The sequence below is a fragment of the Venustampulla echinocandica genome (genome assembly GCF_003357145.1).
Source record: "Venustampulla echinocandica strain BP 5553 chromosome Unknown scaffold_16, whole genome shotgun sequence".
NCBI lineage: Eukaryota > Fungi > Ascomycota > Leotiomycetes > Helotiales > Pleuroascaceae > Venustampulla > Venustampulla echinocandica.
The window spans coordinates 203,165-224,964 of NW_022474221.1; the positions used below are offsets into that span (position 1 = coordinate 203,165).

The 21,800-nt window shown below is 46.5% G+C and overlaps 7 protein-coding genes across 7 annotated transcripts; 1 reads left to right on the plus strand and 6 right to left on the minus strand.

The window, feature by feature from the left end:
• Positions 1 to 417: 417 nt before the first annotated feature.
• Positions 418 to 750, plus strand: BP5553_10578 (uncharacterized protein; the record flags this gene model as incomplete). The annotated part of the gene is made up of 2 exons (XM_032019201.1): positions 418 to 502; positions 548 to 750. The coding sequence occupies 2 exons, from the start codon at positions 418 to 420 to the stop codon at positions 748 to 750; spliced, it is 288 nt and encodes a 95-aa protein (XP_031864641.1).
• A 1,841-nt stretch (positions 751 to 2,591) lies between these two features.
• Positions 2,592 to 3,423, minus strand: BP5553_10579 (uncharacterized protein; the record flags this gene model as incomplete). The annotated part of the gene is made up of 3 exons (XM_032019202.1): positions 2,592 to 2,920; positions 2,972 to 3,305; positions 3,346 to 3,423. 3 exons carry the CDS (start codon positions 3,421 to 3,423, stop codon positions 2,592 to 2,594), a joined length of 741 nt encoding a protein of 246 aa, XP_031864642.1.
• A 5,700-nt stretch (positions 3,424 to 9,123) lies between these two features.
• BP5553_10580 (Translation factor) lies at positions 9,124 to 10,530 on the minus strand (the record flags this gene model as incomplete). The annotated part of the gene is made up of 1 exon (XM_032019203.1): positions 9,124 to 10,530. One exon carries the CDS (start codon positions 10,528 to 10,530, stop codon positions 9,124 to 9,126), a length of 1,407 nt encoding a protein of 468 aa, XP_031864643.1.
• Positions 10,531 to 11,863: 1,333 nt separating this feature from the next.
• BP5553_10581 (uncharacterized protein) lies at positions 11,864 to 12,094 on the minus strand (the record flags this gene model as incomplete). Its single annotated transcript, XM_032019204.1, has 1 exon — positions 11,864 to 12,094. One exon carries the CDS (start codon positions 12,092 to 12,094, stop codon positions 11,864 to 11,866), a length of 231 nt encoding a protein of 76 aa, XP_031864644.1.
• A 918-nt stretch (positions 12,095 to 13,012) lies between these two features.
• BP5553_10582 (uncharacterized protein) lies at positions 13,013 to 14,674 on the minus strand (the record flags this gene model as incomplete). The annotated part of the gene is made up of 4 exons (XM_032019205.1): positions 13,013 to 13,267; positions 13,318 to 13,977; positions 14,027 to 14,218; positions 14,267 to 14,674. The coding sequence occupies 4 exons, from the start codon at positions 14,672 to 14,674 to the stop codon at positions 13,013 to 13,015; spliced, it is 1,515 nt and encodes a 504-aa protein (XP_031864645.1).
• A 1,338-nt stretch (positions 14,675 to 16,012) lies between these two features.
• BP5553_10583 (uncharacterized protein) lies at positions 16,013 to 17,341 on the minus strand (the record flags this gene model as incomplete). The annotated part of the gene is made up of 1 exon (XM_032019206.1): positions 16,013 to 17,341. One exon carries the CDS (start codon positions 17,339 to 17,341, stop codon positions 16,013 to 16,015), a length of 1,329 nt encoding a protein of 442 aa, XP_031864646.1.
• A 2,621-nt stretch (positions 17,342 to 19,962) lies between these two features.
• Positions 19,963 to 21,351, minus strand: BP5553_10584 (tRNA N6-adenosine threonylcarbamoyltransferase, mitochondrial; the record flags this gene model as incomplete). The annotated part of the gene is made up of 1 exon (XM_032019207.1): positions 19,963 to 21,351. The coding sequence occupies one exon, from the start codon at positions 21,349 to 21,351 to the stop codon at positions 19,963 to 19,965; it is 1,389 nt and encodes a 462-aa protein (XP_031864647.1).
• Positions 21,352 to 21,800: the final 449 nt, after the last annotated feature.

The following is a 21,800-nucleotide window of genomic DNA, read 5'->3' on the forward strand; positions in this document are numbered from 1 at the left end:
CGCGGCAAAATATAATATTTCATAATTAAATCTCCTCGGCGTAGACTTCACTTACAGGGGCGCCTTGGAAAAATATTTGAGGAGTGCAAGATTTACTGGCTTTGGGGCTCACGTGACTATAACCGCTCCCCTATTTACTCGCTTATTCTAAGGCAGAATCGTAGAACGAGCACGGGAAGGAAAGAGTGAATGAATTCTTTGCGGACATGTTATAGCTAAAACTGTGGTTCTCTAAAATGGGCTCCAAAAACGGATTAATCATATATGTGATTTCAACCTGCTCGACCAGCTTTCAGCCACAGAGTCTCCGATATGGGAGGCACAGAGAGACCACACCTATCAGTCAATGTGAAGGAATATCCAGTTGGTATCAAAGTTCCCAACGAGGGTCACACAAGTGTTCTTGGGGGGGCCAAGATGTCTTCGCACCGGACACTCGAAGCGGGACATTCCATGACGGCCTTGCGAGTCGACACACTATCCCCAGATTCTCTCGACTTTGGTAAGCCAATTCCCCCTTAGATTTTACAAATCTAACGCGTCCTAGGGAACTTGACGCTAAGTGCGCGACTGCCTAAACTCCCCACCGATATTCTCCTACAAATATTCGAGTACATTGAGGAAATTTCCTCGACATGTCTCGGTCTGACTTGTAAGCCATTGTACCGAACCCACCAAGATATCCACGGGAAGGTGAAACTTAGCGCGCCAAATCCAGATGCTGTCTTTGAGTTTGGCATAGGGATTTAGCCAGATATCGAAAACCAAACGTATCAGTTTGACTTTTTGGTGGAATGGATGGGTCCGAATCGGATATATTATCGTCATGGCTATATGGGTAGTTACAAAACCGAACCTCAAGGTAGATTCATCACGAGAGAGAGGGCGCTGGAACTGAGATTGGAGTCCGGGGATGCGGAGTTGTATGATTATTTCCTGGAGTTTCATAGGAGACACGCATATGTGCAACTTCGAGCCAAGAGGCAGATTCCCAACTAAATCCACGGCTAGCTAAATTGGGTTATAATAAATTCAAAAGTTGACAAGAAAGAACGGCTGAATATTCCAATGCCAATGGCGGCTGTTAAACTTAGTTGGAGAAGGGCCCGTTACCTGAGAGCCTCATATTAAAGAATCACTTATGGCATAGGCTCGATTCTAAAGTAGGTCAAATGTCCATCTGTGCTGGATCCTGGAATGCCCGCCCTTGGTCTGCAACTGCTTGATGGGCAGCACAAGCGGAGAATAAAGAGACAGGATGAATGTTTGAAGAGCCGCTTTTGGTGTTAAAATGATCGACACGACAAGTAGAGCTTTGGAGCTGGCCGCGTATACGACAAATCCACCGCCAAAGAGATCAATACATCCAGGCTTCACTGATTCAGGACAGAGACGCTTGTATCACTTTCAAATCAACCATTTCCTCCCTTGATTGGGTTCAGAATGATAACAAAGGCCAAGGACCTTCAGAAAAGCAAATTATATTACTTTCTAACACTGATACTACTCAGCCCTTCTCCTATACAGGAACTTCGGTGCCCATATATTCCATAACTTTCACCTCGGGTAGTTGGTTACGCATTACGTCCCGTGTTGTAGAGCATACCTAGCTACCTAGTAGGTGCCTAGGTAGGGAGGTACCTTGGTAGGTAATGTACGTAAGGTATGTAAGCATCGATTGACGTGGAGTCAGGACCCATTTCCAGAGGTGTTCGTCCACAATGGCCAATTGTTTACCCGGAGAACGGAGGCCATGGTTCTTTGCAATTGCTAGCAGCCTGTGGGGACTACTTTTCTGTAGACATACTCCTCGAGTATCACATTGCAGAATAGCGAAGCGGTAAAGTGATCGTTGAACTATTTGCAAACTTACCGTAATTGCTTGCGGTCGCTGACCACGAGGTATTCATCAACCTAGTCCCAAATTTCTGTTGGAACAAGGAATCCTCGCTGCCTTTAATTCAAGTTCCAGACCGCTCTTGTAGACAAGGTCATGTTTGTATACAAAGTCAGGTGATCTTGAGACAAAGTCACGAGAAATGACTCATACTCGCTCATTGCTCGTCATTCTGTGATATTGTCTATTACTGGTGGTTTCGGGAGCATCTTGGTCATCCGTCTGCTTGGAAATCGACTTAGTCGGCCAAGTTACAGTCGTATAGCAATTTGTGCGCTGCGACCCTTCTGTTTCGAAAGTACCATCCGCTTGATCGGGTAGTGGTGTTCATTGCGGGCCAGGTCAGCGAGTATCTGTATATTCGACTCATAATGACCGTTGGTGATTGACTATGGAAATGGGATGAGATTCAAGGCATATCTAAATACAATATAAATATAATGAGCGTGCGATGTAGTAAATCAAAGAAAGGCGATAAATAGAGTAAAAAGTGAACGTCATCCACATCATGGTAAGCTTCTCACACAGAAATCACACCTGAGACTCCACATGAAGAAACACAATTTGCCGATGTGATCGCCTCGAGCTTGCAGGCTCATGATCATCCAACCGACATCGTCTGAACCAACAGCAACACCCTCACCAAACCACTCTCATTCCTATGTTATTACCTAGCTAACACCCCACATATCAGCTATTGATCACGATCACGGTTCCGCAAAATCTGCCTCAGGGCCTCCGCCTCGCCTTCCAACCTCGCAACTCGAACTTTTAGAACGTCTCTCTCCATCTGGGTGTCCTTTAAGGCCACTTCGAGGTCATTTATCTGGTCAACGCGTTTTTGGCGGTAACGCCGGGCAGCGAGAGTGTTCTTCGTGCGTTTCTCAACACGGGATGAGGAGCTTGGAGGAGGTTTGCTCATGGGAGTCAAGGCTTGAGGAGACGGACTGTTGGATATGCGGGAAGCTTCAAACGGGATGTTTGCGTGATTAGAGGGGCTTGGTCCATATTGCGGGAAATGGCCTAGGGGAATATTAGACAATGTTGAAATGCACCGTTTATCGATAAACTGACTCTGTGTAAAATTTGATAAACAGCTGTATTCGTCGAACAAGGTGTCGTATGTTGAGTTAACTTGAGCTAGTGGCAAGTTCAATGGTGGTGCGGGATTGTTGAATGTGACATTGTTAAAAGAAGTAGTAGTTTCCGGGAGGGTAGGCCAGTAGTCAATTACAGAAGTGGCCTGGTATTGGGGCGAATCTGCAGTCACTGCTGGCTGGGTGTACGTTGACACGGCTTCATCATTCAAAGATGCTGGTACGAAGAGTGTTTCCGAGGTCGGTGGAGAATAGGCGAACGAATTTTGAAGATGATACGGCGTAGAAGGCGACGGGCCAATATGGCGATGCTGAAGGTGCAATTCATGGGAATATCTAAACGACGGAGACTGTTGCCCATGGTGGCTTGACTGCGACCTCGGATCGACTTGGTCTGGCGCAGACGCGCACGGTGGTGTAGCGGGCCATGGTGGAGCTTTCGACTGTGTGCGTGGCGATGATTGAATTGTCTTCTACGGGCCTGGTGACCCGTTACCAATCTCCTGAAGATATTTTGGGTTGTGGTGTTTTTTGATAGTAGTCGAAAACCACTTCTTTGATCTGTTCTGAGTCAACACGAGAAACGGCTACCCTAAACAGGTTAGACTTAGCTTACATAAGTCCCACTTTCTCCTCGTCTTACTTCGTATACTTTGTATACAACGCAATACGGAGTTAGCAGTTGAGATCTCTTTTGCCAGCTCATTATCCTTTTTGCCCTTCTAGCATACCTACGTTTTGTTGTATCAAATGATAACTGCTGCGAACTTTACATATTCCAGTCTTTTTTTGACCTTGTATTCTTGCACTTCTCTCTATAACGACACTGTGTTCGGGGTTAGTAAGCTTGGGCAAGGCCCAGCGGAACTAAGCAAGCCTTAAGAGGAAAAAGGGTCTATGCCCATTGGCACATTGGGTTATCGGATTTCGAGTTCTGCCTTCCATCAGGATGAATTTCCCAATTCATGGCAAATAACCACTTCGAACCGTCGAATATACCTGTGAGAGCCAAAAGACTCGGGGCCTCCTTCCTCTGGGGCTGACCAGAATGAACCTGGTCACGGAAATTCCCCTCTCGCGATCAACCCACCAGAACAAGTTGGGCTCAGAAGTCCACTGTATGATGCTATCTTGTATTCTTTTGAGAATCATATTTACATAAACGGGCTGCCGAAGCCAAAGTCAAGTCGGGGCGACTCGGCCGTTGGAATTGAATAGCATGTTCTACCATCTATACCGCAAGCTCTCGCGAGACCCAAACCCGAAGTTGAAACTAACTTGCTCACTATCGCTGGAGCTGATATTACGGCCGCTATGAGGTCGGGTTCGACCTTTCCCGACTCGCAGCTCGCGAGCTTATGTGAAAGCCATATCGGGGACTCGAAACGCCTTCATATATCGTCGAGATTTGAGGAGGTCCAAATTAAGCTCATGCCTGGCAGGCGCTGATCGTGACGAGTGTTACGGGTGATCCATTTTGTTGGGTTGTTGATTTTTCACATTATGCTTCGAAGGTGGACACCGCCGGCACCCAAACTGCGCTCACCGCTTCTTGATTGGCCGTTCGAATCTCGGGTGGTTAAAGCTGGCGGCATTAGAATTAAATTTGTACTTTCCCAAAGCTGTTTGTTGTACATAGTGTTAGACAGCACACAGGGCACTTACTACCCTTCTAGAACCATGTAAACGCTGACTTGGCAATAAACCCACTCAAAAGATATGCTAATGAAATTACCGATAAATTGACATAGGCCTTAATATTGAAGGAAAAGGGGGGGGGGGGGGGGGGGAATCACGTGGTTACTTAGACTCGGGTAACTGAATATTTGCAAGACTTCAAAGCTAATAAACCAAAATAGACCAAAATAGAGAACAAAATTAAGTGTGCTTTTCCCCCCTTATTATATAGCAAGATACAGTAGATGAGTGTCCTAGCGAGATCCCACAGCATTGCTACACAGTTAGAACAAGCTTCGACAGACTCCTACAAAGTAAAAGGAGATGAGGCAACCGACAGCGAGGAGAGCAAAGCTAGTAAGTTAAGTTCCTATATTCCTATAACCGCATCTCCGTTTAGCCGATAGCCCCCGGTAGGATCTATCCGCTCTCTCGCTAGGGCATGGGCTCTATACCGAAGTTTAAATAGGGATGGTGGGTTGCTGAGACTACTCGAGTCGTCGTATATTCGAGTCACATGCAAAAAGGTCGAATACTAGCACTAAAGACGCATCTTTAGGCCCTTTCAACTAATGAGAGGTGAGGATCTATATATGGGTTTTGATGATGCTACCCATGACGAGCGACTTATATACTAGTGTCTGGAAGATACCGCTAATACCAGAATTCATGCAATTCCGAAGCCCCTACCATATTAAGCAGGAGGACATTCACAGAGTAATTAAGGACAGGGTCATGGTGCGGTTCGTTAATGGAGAGTGTAGAGGAATCTTCGGAGTCCTGGGTACGAAAGGGGTGGATTAGAGAGTTTGATACTCAGCTGACATAAATTGGCTGGCATCAGTCTCACTTTCAGGTAATGTATGGGATCAGCGAAATTTGCAGGAATCTATAACAAAGCAGCACAGGTATTTTGCGCATATTCCGCGAGTGGTATTATTTAAATATAGTGATTAACAGATTCTACAACCGAGAACCTACACACATTTGGAGGGAAGGGAGAGAGGGGAAATAGCTTTTACCTTGGTCAAGTTGGAGCTGTTTAAGGTAGTGATATTGCTCTAAACGCGATGAGTCCATGATATAATCCCACACCTAGGTAGTCTATGGAGTCAAACGTGCAAGTAAATCGTGAGTCCAAGATGTTCCCGTGCTCAAACAAAAAGACCCATCCTCCTACCTAACTAACTCTAATACCAGGGGAAAACCTAGTACTTCCGTCTTAAGCATTTCTTCCCTCTCATTTAATAAGCGTTGATAATAGTAAACTGCAGAACAAATTGTACATGTGTAACGCTGACCACCTATATGATATTATTGCAAGGTGGAATGAGCATATATTGAAGCTGATCTTAGCTGGTGTGGACATATCTCCCTTTGTGGGCTGCACCTAGCTAGATGGCTTGTATACGCGAATAGAAACATTATACCAATGCTAACATTTGAACTCTAAACAAGCGCGAAATCTATCATAGTATGGGATGGGAAGAGAGAAAATCAAACTTGCTAAGGCGATGATTGTGAGACTATCCAGTTTAAGAACGAAGGCAAGTGTAAAGAAATAATATAGACGGAATGGTACTAAAATATAGTTTAGTAAGTTAGTTGACTATTTTAATAATAGTCCGCCTAATATCACCCGCCTCGAAGCTGCGGGGCGCAGACGATAGCGTGTTGGAGCATCACAGGCACCAGGCACTACGGTCCCTAATTGCGGGATCCAAACCGAATCCAGCCATTCCAGGATTGTATATGAGCACGCTTCATCTCACTGGGGACTCTCATCGTCAACTCAAGGCCATTTATAAAGGAATATCTGATCGGCTAACAGGGATCGCGGTATAGGCTGTAGCAGGCACACACCTACTAGTGCTTGGACAAGTAGCACCTTTGAGAATACGACAACAAGAACATAGGGTATTGGGACCAAATCGGTAGCTACCAAGTGCGAAGATGGGCCTGGATTCGGTCGAGGCATAAGAATTTGGCCGTGGAGGTGCTAGTTGGTCCTACAACGTAGCGCTGTTGACATCAATTCTTGCCTCCCCCTAAACTTCCATCGCGACGGGGCCATCCATTTAGTATTGCCCCACCTCATTAAGCAACATGGGCCAATAAGGCTCGAACTGGGCCCCCTTCCTTTGCCTTCGCCCTTGGATAGAATAGAGAGTTCTTTTTCGTGTAGTTTGCAAGTGCCTTCTCACTCCCAAACTTCTTGACCACCACCCCCTGCCTTTGAGCATCGAGGAAGTCGTAAATATTTACCCATACGCTTCTAAGCGCCTGTGGCACCCCATAGAAGTCAACATGTATTCTCGTGTTAAACCGTAGGGGGGTTTGACGGGAATAGGATGGCCCACAGAGGTGGGAGGAGGGGGCAGAAAATAAAGTGCATTTATAGCAGTAGCACTGAAAAAATATGAAATAGAACGAGTCAATAGTAACCCACCCTTCGGCATTTTGTTTTACTACCCAGACCCCCCTCAAGACCTAGGTTCTCACAGAACCCCTGCCAGTTATCCAGGTCGTCAACGCTCCCGAAATAGTCATCGAATTCCTTGCGGCGAGGTTTTCGGGTTTTGTTGGATGGCGCGGAGGCAGCCGCAGTTGATTTCTTCATTGGTTCCGGCGGTACGCTGAAGGGGAAACTTCTTGTTGTTTGGCTTGGAGAGGTGAAACGGGAGATGGGAGAGTTCCATTACCATGGATTATTTGAACAAGATATATTCAGTTGATGGCTATGTCATTGGAGTGGTAGATGGAGCAAATTTTATAGACAAACAGAGCCTAGGCTAGTTCCCATAGAGCTTCCTTGCTCTTGCATTGATTTAATGCAGCTGCCCCTGGATTGTATGGCGACAATAGGGTGCCTGCCTAGGCACTGACAGTGTTCAAATCCACCCTGTGGGCGTTGAGCGTCGCTTTGGATTGCCTATAAGGCGGCCATGAGTCCTCAGTTTATTGAACTTGGTATATCTCGTAGTACTCAAGTACTACCAAAAGAAAAAAAAATAAGAAAAAAATACGGTTTCCGTTGACGCTATGGCATGGCCCATTATCGTTACTAGGCTCAAGTATGATGTAGGGTGTTTGTTGATATAGAGAATTGAGATGTACACGAAGTGAGGTTATTCCGGAAAAACAATAGGGATATTATTAGCGCCTGTAACCTCAGGCCGCAAGCGCCTCGAACGACCACCTCGCGAGTTCCGTGCTGTAGGTACACATCGATATCGACATCGAAATTCAAGACCCTCGACCCAATCTTATAATTTCGCAGCCCACAGCTAAGCCTCAGCCATGGCGCCCAGCATGTCCCTCTTCTCGGTGAACGCGATCATAATTCTGAACTCAGAAGACGGGTCGCGGATCTTTGCAAAATACTACAATGCGCCGCATCACGCACCATCTGGCAGTATGGCCCCTCCTTAACTTTCTTGCGACCCTCCTCCGCATAGCACCCCTACGCAACTAAATTAGATATAAGCCCAAAGCTAATATACTCTTCGTTGCTTGCGAATAGATGCCCAACACCACCCCACAGCCGCATACCCCGACGTCAAATCCCAAAAGGCATTCGAGAAAGGGCTCCTCGAGAAAACCGCCAAGCAAACGGCAGATATCATTCAATACGACAATAGAATTGTGCTATATAAGAGTGAGAGTGATGTGATGATGTACGTAGTAGGAGGCGTGGACGAGAATGAAATCATGCTATATAATGTGGTGTTGTGCATGAGGGACAGCTTGCATCTATTGTTCAAGTACGTTATTCCGTTCAGAACCTGGGCGATATTCTCTTTTAGTTCCTCCGGACTGTTTAATGTTCCCCTGGGGTGTGGATTAGTAACTGACTATTTTGCGTGGGGAAAGACAGTCAGTAGATAAACGCACCATAATCGAAAACTACGACCTCGTCTCCCTCGCTATTGACGAGATGGTCGACGACGGTATCATTCTGGAGACGGACCCCACCATCATTGTGCAACGCGTCAGCAAGGCGCCTACGCAGGACGTGACGCAGCTTAAGGGCATTGACCTAAGTGAGCAAGGAATGAATAATCTGGCGCAGTTCGGAAAGGCGAAGTTGGGGGATTGGTTGAGGCAGGGGTTGTGAGCTTGTGGAGCTGGCGGATAAGTGTTGACGGATTATGGGAGTAGGATATATTCTCCCGTCAAATAAACGCTTGAGGGAGGGAGGGAGGGCAAGGAAAAAGGCCAAAGGCTGAGGGGGGAAATCCAAAACTAGGAGAAAGATAGATTCGGAGTTACGGTATTTATTGCACAGCGCTTCTTGATTGGGTTTGTGGTATAGAGCAAGCTCTAATAAAAATTAAGGGCTTTCAGAATACCTTAGTGGTCGTCATTCACTCCCTGAAAATTGGGTATACATCGATGAGCGCTCAACTATGGAGAACTCGAAACCTCTACTCCGTATCATCCGTTCTATAATTAGTCCTCGACGATAGAAGCAGCTTTACGTAGCCTATTCATGACCGCCGCAGCGATATCCCCCTCGTCCTCGATACCTTCAACATAAATCACATCCACGTTCCTCTGGTCTAGTTCCCTGAGGACTGAGAAGAGCCCATGGGCAATATCTTTCGTCTCGCTCCCTAACGAGATCTCAATTATATCCGCTAGGTGGCGGCCCTCAGTCGATTGCGAGCCAGTCTTCCGCGACCCACTTTGCCAGAGCTTGCCCATTCTCAGCTGAGAAGAGGTGTTTTGGGGGTAATCATGTGATGAAGTTACATGAGTGGTGGTACTTCGATCCTGGGTCTCATCAGGGGCATGATGGAACCCAGCCCACTTGTCCCAATGCCGTGTCCTCACGATGCCAATCCTCGCGGGCCGACCTAAAAGCTCCAAATCTATATGCGGCACCTGCCCATCACTGGTCGAAAGCGGTCCAGCTCCTAAGGAGGTTGCGGGTTTTGTGGCTGGCTGCAGAGTAGCTTCAAATAAAACCACCTTTGCTTTCGGGCTGTAATGCTTATATTTCATGCCTGGCGCTCTTGGGGTGGTTGAGCCCAACTCACTCGCATCTTTATATCCTTTTACGACGCATTCCCAACCTTCACACTCCCTGAGCTGATCAATACTAACACCTCCCGGCCGAAGCACAATAGGTGGGTTGCAGAGTCCGTCCACCACCGTGCTTTCAACGCCAACCTGGCAAGTCCCACCATCCAAGATTATCTCGATCCTCCCATCGAGATCGTGGAGGACATGTTCGGCAGTCGTTGGGGAGGGTTTGGTGGATGCATTCGCGGAGGGCGCAGCAAGTGGGACACCAGCCAGTTTTATAAGGGATAGGGCTAGTGGGGACTGTGGCATGCGAGCTCCAAATGTTGGGAGTCCTGCTGTAACTTCCGGTGCCAACTTGCTTGGTCTCGGGTTCGGGAGAAGAATCGTCAAAGGGCCGGGCCAGAACTTCATTATGAGAGGCCAGTAGATCTGCGGAATTGGATTCGGATTCGGATTCGGAGCGGATGCTGAATGCCCATTTGTCTGGCCTGCAGGTGCAAGGAGCTCGCGCAACATACTGAGGTCGCAGACATGGACAATGAGGGGGTTATCTAACGGTCGACCCTTGGCTTTGTAAATCCCCTTGACAGCATCACTCCTCGTTGCGTCTGCCCCAAGGCCATAAACAGTCTCGGTAGGGAATCCGACAGGTATGTTACTCTTCTTGAGAAGTTCCGCTGCTTGTTGTAAAGGCTGAATGATATCCTGGTCCCGAGGCAACTCCCACTTTTCGAGCCTAGTCAATTGATCGAAATCCCCTAGGTTTGTGGTTTTGACGGGCAAGATGCGCGTCTTGAAAACGGCTTCAGCTGCCTGTGCCGTATCCATTTTCGCTGGTTTTGCCAAGAATCCGGTTCTAAAAAGCTGTGATGTAATACTTATACTCCGGCGGTTGCAGAAGGCCAGCATGAAGGATGGTCGATGACTGATTATCTACCTCCGCATTCTCCGAGTCCTGCGTTTATACGATCCGGCAAAAGGCGCTTGAAATGTGTTAAACATGCTTCGTATGATATGATCCGTTTTGCTATATGCTATCGATATCGACACATTAGCGGCGGCGGAAAATAGAACGCTATTAACTTGTGTTCAAAATGCGAGTTGTGCTTTGGATGACTGAATGGGCAGAAATTTCTGGCGAGGCTGCACCCTAATTTTAGTGCGAGGCTGAAAGGAATGTCAGCATTGTTCAGAAATATATCACATGAGATGATCAACTAACCGAAGTGGGACCCTCTACATTGATCGCCGTGTTCCTGACCTGGACCTGACCTGGACGAAGTCCAAGCTGCCTAACGCTCCATTGACAGCGACTCTTGTAATTCTGGAAAATGACTTACTCGTCGCACGATATAGTACGAGTAGGCCTTTGTTTGAAAAGCAGCATCATTGCGAAGCTGATCAAATTGAGCTCTACCAACCAGCACCGGCCTTATCCCCCAAGTTCGCCATACCCCGATAGCTCAAGTGCCGGTATGTATCTAGCTCTTATCCTATGTCTTATCTGGAGCTTCCGATTTCTAAACATGGAAGTTTGCCCTGCTGGCCTAGTGTTCCTATGTATACAGCCTTCATATTTCCTCCGCTCGATAACAGGCGATAATGCTAATCCTAACTTTCCTATGTCAATCGCACACGGTACCACGGCATTAGCATTCGGATTTCAAGGTGGAATTATCATGGCAGCAGAACCTAGTGCTGCAGCAGGCAACTAGATAGCTAGTCAAACAGTGAAATAGGCCATCGAGATTAACAGCTGTTTACTTGGTACAGTGGCTGGTGGCACTGCTGTAGTGAGCCGAGTCATCAATAGCCTCCGCTTCTACAGACACCCCAGAATTGGCAGGACCCCATTCTAATTGCGTGCTTAGTAGTTGTGGATACTGGCTCGCATACTTGGCAATGTAATGTCGACTGACAAACTCCGTCACAAACGCCAAATCTCAGTTGCCGCTGCCTCAAAAATCCTAGCTAACCTCGTCTATTCATATAAAAGGATGGGGCTGTCCATGGGATTATGTGTGCAGGAGCTACTCGCCCGGGTCTCTATTAAATCGACTTTGGTGGTGATGTGTTTTGTGTTGGATCCAGTCAGACATTTATATATGGCGTGCTGGACGCGGAATATAAATATGAACTAACAGAACAAGAGGCGTTGGAGTTAGAAACCAGGAGCATCTTGGCTACGACGCATAGGAACGCTTTCTCGGATGGTTATGCTACCCTGCACCATGTGAAGGAAGACGGGTCGACCAAGAACTGGCTCAACGATACGAATCTGACGTTCTGGAAGACCAAGTTGGAGAAGGGTGGATTCCCAAACATTACGAGCTAACTGATAGAAGATAGAAGAATAGCCGGAAGACTTTTTACCAGTCTTAATAGCAAGCATGGCGCGGGTGGGTTGGCACCGGGGGTAGCTCGGTATACTACTACTTTGGATCATTTCACTGTGGCGCTCTTCCAATATTGTAATATGTTCTATTCGTTCGCGAGTTATCAACATCTTTGATTTTAAGCAATTGTCCTAGAACCATATTCTTAATAGCTGGCAAGTGCTGCACCTGCATCTTCTTTTTTCCGAGCGATTATTACATTACTTTATCCTCTTATTCCGCCAAGCTTGTATATTTCGCTGCCTTGTACTATCCAGTGTGTGCACACGTACTTGAGCCCTTGCGTCAGTCTTCTGCTCGGGTAGGGGGAGGTTGGTAGTGGGTGCCCAGAGAAGCTTTATCTGCCAGGGGCCACATTGGTTGCAATATAATGATACACCTTGCTCCATCGTAAGTTGGGCGACGTAGGTTATTCAAGATATGTAAAAATGGAACGTCTTACTACAATGTCCCCAATGACTAAACTAATTCGACCCATTGCTATCTTAAACCTCCCGAAATCCCTCACTCCACTATTCTTAGACTACGCGTGCTTTGATAGGGCCTAGCAAATTCCTGTACTCCATCAATAATTTGGCTCTAGAGAGTTCTAACTCCACAGGTCTACCTACTCTATATGTGAACGTCTTGGTTATGCTCCTTGAGTTGTGTTTCTTTATTTTGACTAGCTTATAAGTCTTATCTTTACAGTGGGTTCTTGTTAATAGACATTTCTTGCCCAACTGTCCTTATACAGAAGTAAGACTCATGACTAACAATCCCGTCGATGTTCTTATGAATAAACACGCATTTCCATAATATCCCAAACATGCTTTCCTCTAATCTCACAACACCTGAATCAAATTTCCTCATTACCCACCAATTGCTAGAGCACGAATCAAGGAGCTAGAGCCGCAGCGCTATCGAGACCATCACTAAGCACCATAGAGGTCATCATCCGAAAAGGCATTCTCAGCAAGCTCATACTCCATATCAGCATCCGGAGGGTCATCTACGGAACCATTCGTAACTTCACCCTTAGCATCTCGTGCTACAGTGTCTTCACCTGAAGCATCCCAAGCATCTTTGATATTTGCAGCCTCAGCAGTCTCAGTGCCGACACCTCCGGAACCAACTTCATTAATACCGGCATCTTTCTTCATCCAGTGGACAGGATATCTGCGCCAAAACTGCCATAGTCTGTTAGTCTAATTCTATACTGTGGGAAGGACAGGCTAACACCAGCGACCCAGGTCCATCCCGGTCTAGCCCAAGGCCTTAATTCTGGACGAGGCTCTGGCCGGGGCATTTCAGACTTCCCACCCAGGAGACTTCTGTTGATTGGTGGCTTACCCCGATTTCTTGGGGCTTTGCCAGGTGCTTTAGCGCTAGTAGTATGATCAGCTGGGTCGTCGGCTCGTTCCTCTTCGACATAGTGTCCACTTCTTGTCGGGTTTTCGGATCCTCTATCTTCTAGCTCTACAGTACCATCAGTGTCCTCGTTGTTAAACGGATCCTCCAAACCCTGTCTGTCACCAGCCTTCGGGCTTGTTAACTCTACCGACATCCTGTATAGAAGTGCTATCTCGCTTTCCAGGGCAATATTGTGATCTGTCAAGCGGCTTATCTCGGCGTAGAGATTGGCATTTCTCTCTCTGAAGACCTGTCTCTCCTCAATAAGCTCACCATTGTGTTTGATAATCTTCTTAATGAGATCGAGTTTCAAAGTGTGTCCAAATTCCAGCTCTTCAACTTTTCGTTTTAAACGCTGGATCAGAGTGTTGTCCGTGACTAGTTCAGCTAGTTTCTTCTTTAATTCGATAATTTGTCTGTTCAGGTCATCGGTTTCGCTCTTTTTCAGTTGCTTTGTCTGTCGTATTTCTTCATTTGAGGATTGAATCTTTATCGTTAGCCTCAGTAAAATGTTCTCTTCCACCCTCGTTTCTTACCAGGGACGTGTGAGTGGCCTTGAGTTCCTCACTCGCGCGGACCAATCGCTGTGTATCGTCCTGTAGCCCACTATAGATATCTCCTTGGAGAGCTAGATCAGCTTCTAACCCCCTTATTCGAGCTCTCAGGCCGTCTTCTTTGCTCTGGTTACATCTATTTATTTGTCGAATTTCGGATTGAGATGATTCGGTCTTTATAGTTAGCCCCAACAAAATGTTTCTTTGGGGTTCTCTACTTACGTGAGTTGTACTGGATTTTCTGAGCTCTTCAATAGTTCGGATTAGCTCCAGTTTGTGACTTTTACAATCTTGGATGCTGGCTCCCAACTTGGAGTTTTCCGCAACAAGATCGTTACATCGACTCTGCGCAGCTTGCAACTCAGTCCGTATACTTGAGCTTGTGCAGTCTAGCTGAGATGCTCTTAACTGGGTGATCTGGTGTTGCGTTTTTTCAATATTGTATTTCCTACGGAGTCTTGAAAGCTCCTTTCCTTCCGCTTTTCCTTTGCTCTCTGGGGCTCTTTCGCAGGTCTCCAATTTTTGTTTGTGGCTTTTGTTATCGATCTCGCCTTTAGCCTTTTCCTGGGCCGAAGAGGATTGAGTTTCTTGGCATTGTGGCCGTGGAAGTTGTGATGGAGGAGTTGCCATTGCCTCGAAGTGCCCGCAACAATGGTGCGAGGATACCGTTGTACAAATATCACTCCCGAAATTTTGGGTCTCGGAGTTGGTGGGGGGGAGATTGTGGATTGTGAATCGATGTTTGTTGAAATCAAAACAATGTCTAACGAAGGTCGCAGACAGGTAACGCGTGACACCGCGATAAAGTATAGCAGTAGGTTATCTTGATAGCTTCACCGCCCGGGAACCTGTGAATTTTTGCTTATGACTAAAGCATACCTCAAGCCAGACTTTTTAAAAATTAGGACTTTGAATCCTCGGGGGATTTATCTTCTTTCTCAAGTGTAATCCGCCTAGCTTCCGTGCTTTTATTGTCTTACCTACGTGCAGTCCAACCCTTGAGCAGTGCATATGAATAGTTTTCTATTATCTCCCATTGATCTTTTATTTCCAGTTCCTCTCCCTCCGAAGTCTATTCTTTTATAATGTAAATTAAGATGGGTGGTCAATAAATTACTTGCCTCACTATTCGTCTATCTATTTGGTGAGCATTATTCACGGTCAGGAACACTAAACGCCTAGATATTCTCTAAGCTGAAATTTAATGTGCCTCACTGGAAATTCACGAGGTAGAAAGCGGAAAGAGGAAATACGACAATGGAAGGTCCTTCAGTAGCTCTCTAGGTTGCTTGGAGGGTTTATTATCCGTTGTGCCTTTAGGCACTTGAACACTTCTAACTAAGGGTCAAGGGCATTAATCCGCGCCACCTATATAGACAGTGTGAACAGGAAGTGAAGATGTCAAAGCAACAGCCACTCAATTTATACGAATTCTACATTCTAGAAAACCTGACCTAGCAAATGTCCCAGATATCTTGGATGTTATGGGCAATTACGAAGGGCTCACTAAGGAATCGAGTATATAAATGCAATCCTCTCTAGAGAGCCAATATTATTTTAAAAGGGGAAACGTAAAATCAGCTGGATTGGCTAAATAAAATAAGTATAGCTAAATGGGGCACACCCTCAGCATTTAATATACACATCAAACATTATTAAGGGAGCATTTGACTTTTGTTTCCCAGTCACGTTATATTAAGTTCTAACACGAAGAAGAAAGGCGGGTGACTTTATAGACCTTTTGTGTAAAGCTTGGTTGTATTTTAAACTCATTGCATATCATTGTACGATGCTAGAAGTAAACTCTATTAGAGTAGCTAATCTCCATGCTACAACTCATAGCAACTATTACCCCCCCTTAGAAGTAGAGATGCCAGCCATATCGTCGGTTTCTAGAATGGCAATCTCATGTCGAAGTGTCCTGATTCGCTGCTGAACTCCTCCCAGTAGCTGTCGATCCGTGATAAGCTACTGCCGAATTATCTGCTGAAGTCCTTTCATTTCCTTCTGCTTGGATACCATAGCTGACGCCGCAGTAGTAAGAGCTGAAGCTGCAAGACTGGGAGCTAGAGTAGGAAAGTTGGCAATTGAAGCTCCAGAGCTGGGAGTTTGATGAGCCGCAAAGTGAGCTGGAGGGCCTAGGTTGGCGGCTGGGGCAGTGCGAGCCATTCCTCGTTCAGCGGCTTGAGCAGGAGTATTGTATCTGCGCTCCCATATTTCCTGCGGCGTGGTCATTGTGCTGGGAGTGAAAGGATCCTCAACAAAAGCATAGGCGATTCTTTCGGCAATGCTCTTGGATTGTCTCTTGCTAGAGTTCCTATTATTAGTAGGCCCCCTGCTGGTGTTATTCTCGATGACGAACCGCTTCCGCGCGATGGTAGTGAAGGACGAGGAGGGTTCCATGAGAAATTTAGATGTAGAGGTTAAAGTGGAAATTGAAGGGGCCTGAATGTCTCCACAATTTCCTTTGTCTTTGCGATTCCCTCCGGATTTCTTCTGTTGTGTGGACATTGGGTTCGGAGGTGAGGTTGGCGGCGTGGGCAACGATGAGGTGGAAATTGATTCCGTGAGGGGTCTCTTTGCCACAGGGGTTTCTAATTGCAAGGACAATTGCTCTGAAATCTGGGTAGCTGCAGGACGTTTTCGCGTATGTTGGGATAGTTTGGAAGGAGCTGGTTGGGAAGGATCCAACTTATCCTCGTCTTGTGCTTTCCGAATACTTGAGCTGCGTCTCACGGATGGGGTGGAAGGTAAAGTAGTATTAATGCTACGTTCCCGTGTAACAAATTTCTTGTTATCTTGGTTGTACGCCGGGCCGTTGGTCGTCTTGATCCTAGATGATCGGACAGTTGTCTTAACATTGTGTGCTGTCGACTGATGGCGTATGAGTTGGAGCTGACTTCTGGTGAGGTGGGTATATTGGTTCTCTTCCAATTCAACACGAAGAGTTGTAAGATCCTCTTTCTTTGACTTTAGAATATGTTGAAGACTGTTATATCCATCCTTCCCTCGTGAGGTATGTGGGTCTTCACCAAGTCCCACAGTTGATATGTTAGAGTCATGTCCTTGAGTGAGCCTGTTGTATAAACTCGTGGCTCTATCCCCAATCCGTGGCAAGCCTGTGCCATCTGGGGAACCGCCCTGTTTGAACGCTTCTTTGGGCGTCGCTTTGAGTGCTCCTGGTAGGATCGACTGATCCGACTGCAACACATGAATTTCATCCCTTGGGGATAGCGCTCTAACAATGCCAATAATTCGCGCATTTGTAGCACCAATGGTGCTCTTACATTGCGACATGTTGACTGCTGTAACTGTCAAAGCGAGCATTGAAAACGTGAGAGAACAGATCAAGACAAGGTTGTAGCTTGCGCGTTGTGTGTTATATGGTGTTGGGATTGTGAGAATGTCGAGGTTTGGGGACAAGAAAGACCCCAGAAGTTCAGGTTTGAAGTGAGTTGGACGAGAGGCTGAAGGGTAGGCGTAGTGAGCAAAAGAGGCACCTCATGAGGATCAAAGCTGACGATTTTACACTTATGAATAACTCAGCTATGGGGGCGATAATAAATGTTACCTAGGCGATAAAGGCCTCGAGCACTGTAGCAATCTGAAAACGATTATGTAGGAGAGCAGAAACTAAAACTATCCGGATTGAATTTATTATGAAGATCACCGAGGTGACAATACTACCGTGCCATATAGCCTATAGGAAAGATAGCAACATGATTAAGGTAGTAAATGCGCTACAAAATATATGCTCTGAATTATTTATTAAGATGTCATACTAACAAGAGCTCACGGGGGATGGAATCATATCTTAACCTACAAGAACATGTATCTCAACTTAAGAATACATGTTTACAGATAAAAAGTACATATAAATATAGCAATGCAAAAGAATCAAATTTCCGTTCGTGAAACGCAAGGCTATAAAGGCTAGGCACTAGCTTTAAGAACGAGAACAGTGTATGAGAAACAAGAACTAAGCTATACTATTGATTGGCGTTTTAGGATAAAAACGATCAAACTATCTAATCTAGCTCTGTTATGTCACCTACTACTAGAGATAACATAGCGTCCAAGATTCGATGTTAAGGTAATTGGCGAGAAGAAGCTATATACCCTATCTACTCCAACTAGCTAGTTGGAATGCGGATCTTTCGTAAGATGCTCGGCAAAATAACCTCCTAGATGGGGGGATCTTTGGGATATCCTCGCCCATCTTTGAGTTGGTCGGGCCCAGCCAGACTCCGCACAGCACAACTTACCAAACGGACTCCCGATCCGAGTGGTAGTACAGCTGTTGCATCAGCCCTGCTCAATAGCTTTGCTGCTGGTTGAATCTGTAACCTTCGTTTCTTGCTATCGATATATACTTAGCTAGGTCTAATTTCCAATGAGCCGATAGCATACATCCATCCCCTATTCGCAAGGGTACTAATATGTGGTTCGGTGGATGGATTGGCGGAAGTCAGACATGTTCTGTTTTTCTGGCTGTGAAAATGTCACAAGTCGCGGGAAACATCCTGTCTTCCTCCAATATAAAGTTCATATCGTTAGCTAGAGCTACCCGCCACCGTTTCAATCCTTTCCGACGATGAGTTCTCGTGGCTAATCGCCGACAACGAGAACGTCTTTCCATCAGGATAACTTGTAGCGGGAATAGCTTTAGTGTACTCTGAGTTTTCATCATATCTGTGCTTTCCAAATTCGCCGTATATGATTGAGAAATCAGATAAAAGCGTACTGTTGTTATCATGATGTGTGCTGCTCGGTTTTGGCAACACCGGTGTTGAAACTAGGGAATTCAGCGGACGTAGATGGCGTCAAATCCGAATCTAGAGAGCTGGCAGCGCTATCGAGAGCATGATACACAAACAGAACTACTGACGAAATAAAACTAGAGGAGCCATTGATGGTGGTGGCAGAGTCGTGAGGGGCTGCAGTGGCATGAGGGGATTGTATCCTCAAGCGGAAGTGGCCTTGTATAAGTTCACCCTCGGTGCAGACAAGTGCGCTTGAGGATGTGTGCAGAATTGCGATTGACTTTGCTGCAAATGAGCTCTGCTACGGTGGTTAGTTTTGGACGTGAATCCTAGAGAGCACTCTAGCATGTAAGAGGAGGCATGCTACTTACTGCACTGGATCCAAGATAACAAAGTTTGGGAGATGGTTATTGATATTAGCCCGGAATAGTGATCACAGTGGAAAGTAGCGGAGGCAAAATCTTAACGTGAAAAGCGGGTATGGGTGATGTGGATAGAAGCTTGAGTAGCGAGCCAAGGAGGGAGCAGCGAAGTGCGGCATTGTTACGTGGCCCGAAGGCTCGTGAATCAATATCCATTCCATACAGCTATTGTGGACATGCCACGCTAGATATGACACGTAATGTTTTCGACAATGGAATAGGCTGCGAGGGAGTAGCTTCAAGAAGGGACACGGATAACACTCTGACCCCCAATCTAGGGAGTAGTGCGAGTATAAATAGTAACCACGACGAGATCTTTAGACCATCCGAGCCATATCATAGAACTGGCGATGAGAGTATCTGGGAGTTCTACTCTGCAACTGGGCGTTCACCCTAAACTCCACTGGGAGGGCGTCTAGAAACAATAATCTATAATTCGCGCATATTACAACCGTTATATGCCGTTTATACACCTAAACCCAATGGTATTTTCGTACAAAATACCCTCCATCCTGGAAGCAAACAAACAGACAGGAAGCCTTGTTAAGACCGCCAAATAATTTCAAGGCGGCAAGCCCCTATAAGTATTTCGGATGCAGCAGGAAAGTATCAGGGAAGTTGCAAGCACACGGCCTATAGTCTTGCTAGATCAAACACAAGTTCGCAACCAGACGACAGGCGTCATTTGAACGAGTGGATAAATGAGTTGACAGTATCTGAAACTGTGAAGTATTTATAGAGGGGCGACATTTCTCCAGCCACCAATCCCTAGGATGCCGCCATCTTCTGCTTTTGGATCAATGGCCCATTTCCTAACAGCCATAGCACTGAGGTCGGTCCGCCATCCAGCCTCATACATCTCTATCCCAGTCCAGGCAATCATGGCCGCATTATCTGTACAGTACCTTGGCGGGGGAAAGATCAACCTGAGCTTCCTATGTCCCTTTTCATCCAAAGAGCCCCTCAGGACACGTTTAAGGTACTGATTGCTCGCCACGCCCCCTGAAACAACTAACGTATTGGTATCCTTAGCCTCTGGACCACCAAGAGCAAGAAGTACACGAGAGGCAAGATGTTCAAAAGCTACTCTCATTACCTCCTGAGCCAGCTGTCGTCGCTCTATCTCCCCAATATCGGGCTTCTGTTCCACAACCCGTTTCGCAGCACTTCCAATGCCCGAGAAGGAGAAAGAATCGGCATGCGACAGTGCTCCTTCGGAGCCTGATCTTGCGTAAGGCGTGCTGATTTTCCAATCTCGGATAGCTTTTGAAATTATTCGTCCGCCATCACTCCGTGAGGAATCAGCAGCCTTCCCAACCTGATGGCTATTTTCCGGTACTCTGCTTGGAAAGGCGAACTTCTCGAGTAATGGCCCATACATTACATCAGGCGCAGTTTGCAACAGCGAGGGAGGGAGGATATCACGGGCACACTTATCGATCATGTCCCCGATGGCGATATCGGTAGTGTCGGCAAGGATATGGTGTACACAAAGGCCCTTCGAGTGGACAAGCATGGTATGTCCGCCTGAAACCAGCAGTGTGAGGAATGGAAACCCGGGGTTGGTTTCCAGTGATCTAGCATTGCCCAGATCTGGTGTATCGATTGCTGCAATGAGTCGAGGGGTAAGAGCGTGAGCTTGCATATGGTTGACCCCCAAGAAAGGCACCTGCCATCCCACTGCAAGTCCCTTCGCAGTATCCGTGCCAGTTATCAAAGAAGCTCGCATGCCTGGACCTCGAGTCGCTGTAATAAAGTCTGGCTTCTTCCGAACGGATCTGCCCTTGTCACCTGTGACGGCCACAGTATTATCCGATCTTAACTGTTCATCTTTGGCCAAGGGAAGACTCTGCAAGGCGTCGTTCACGAGGGCGGCAAGATTCTTCTGGTGCGACTCGTGGGCCACGATGGGATATACTCCACCATATGATCGGTTGTCGGAAGTTATCTTCGAATGGAAATGGAGGGTGGCCGAGCCGTTGCCATGTTTCTCGAGCACAGCAACACTGGTATCGTCGCACGACGTCTCAATTGCGAGCGTCAAAAGATGCCTGCGCTGGATGGGTATCGGAACTGCGGATCGAAAGCGCCTGATGAGAGAACATGACAATGCTGGCCTCATCAAGCTTATATTGCTACAGCTCAGAAATTCGGAAATATAGAGGCAGGTGGTGAATGAGAGTTGTGACTTGGGAGGTTGTTGACAATAAGTTTATTGCGCACGGGCTAGCTTAGCCACAGCAGCCACATACCCCTTACGCAGTAAACCCCCCGTATATCTCTCGCAGCCTTAATACGAGGAGTTGGACTTCGTAGTGTCTTGGATAATGTATACTGGGAACGTCGAAATATTACGATAAAACTACTAGTATCTGAATCAATAGCTTTTATGCGTGAATTACTAGCTTGTTCTCCCGTGCCTCGGAAGTTTGTGGCAGGGCTGGACGATGACTCTGTCTCGGTGCTGGCTAACACCACCCCTAGAGGTAACTTAAAATGACCGTCGTACTGGGTTGCTTTTGTTAATATAAATTCAATTGAGCTAATAGATACCATGCCTAGTATCCCAAT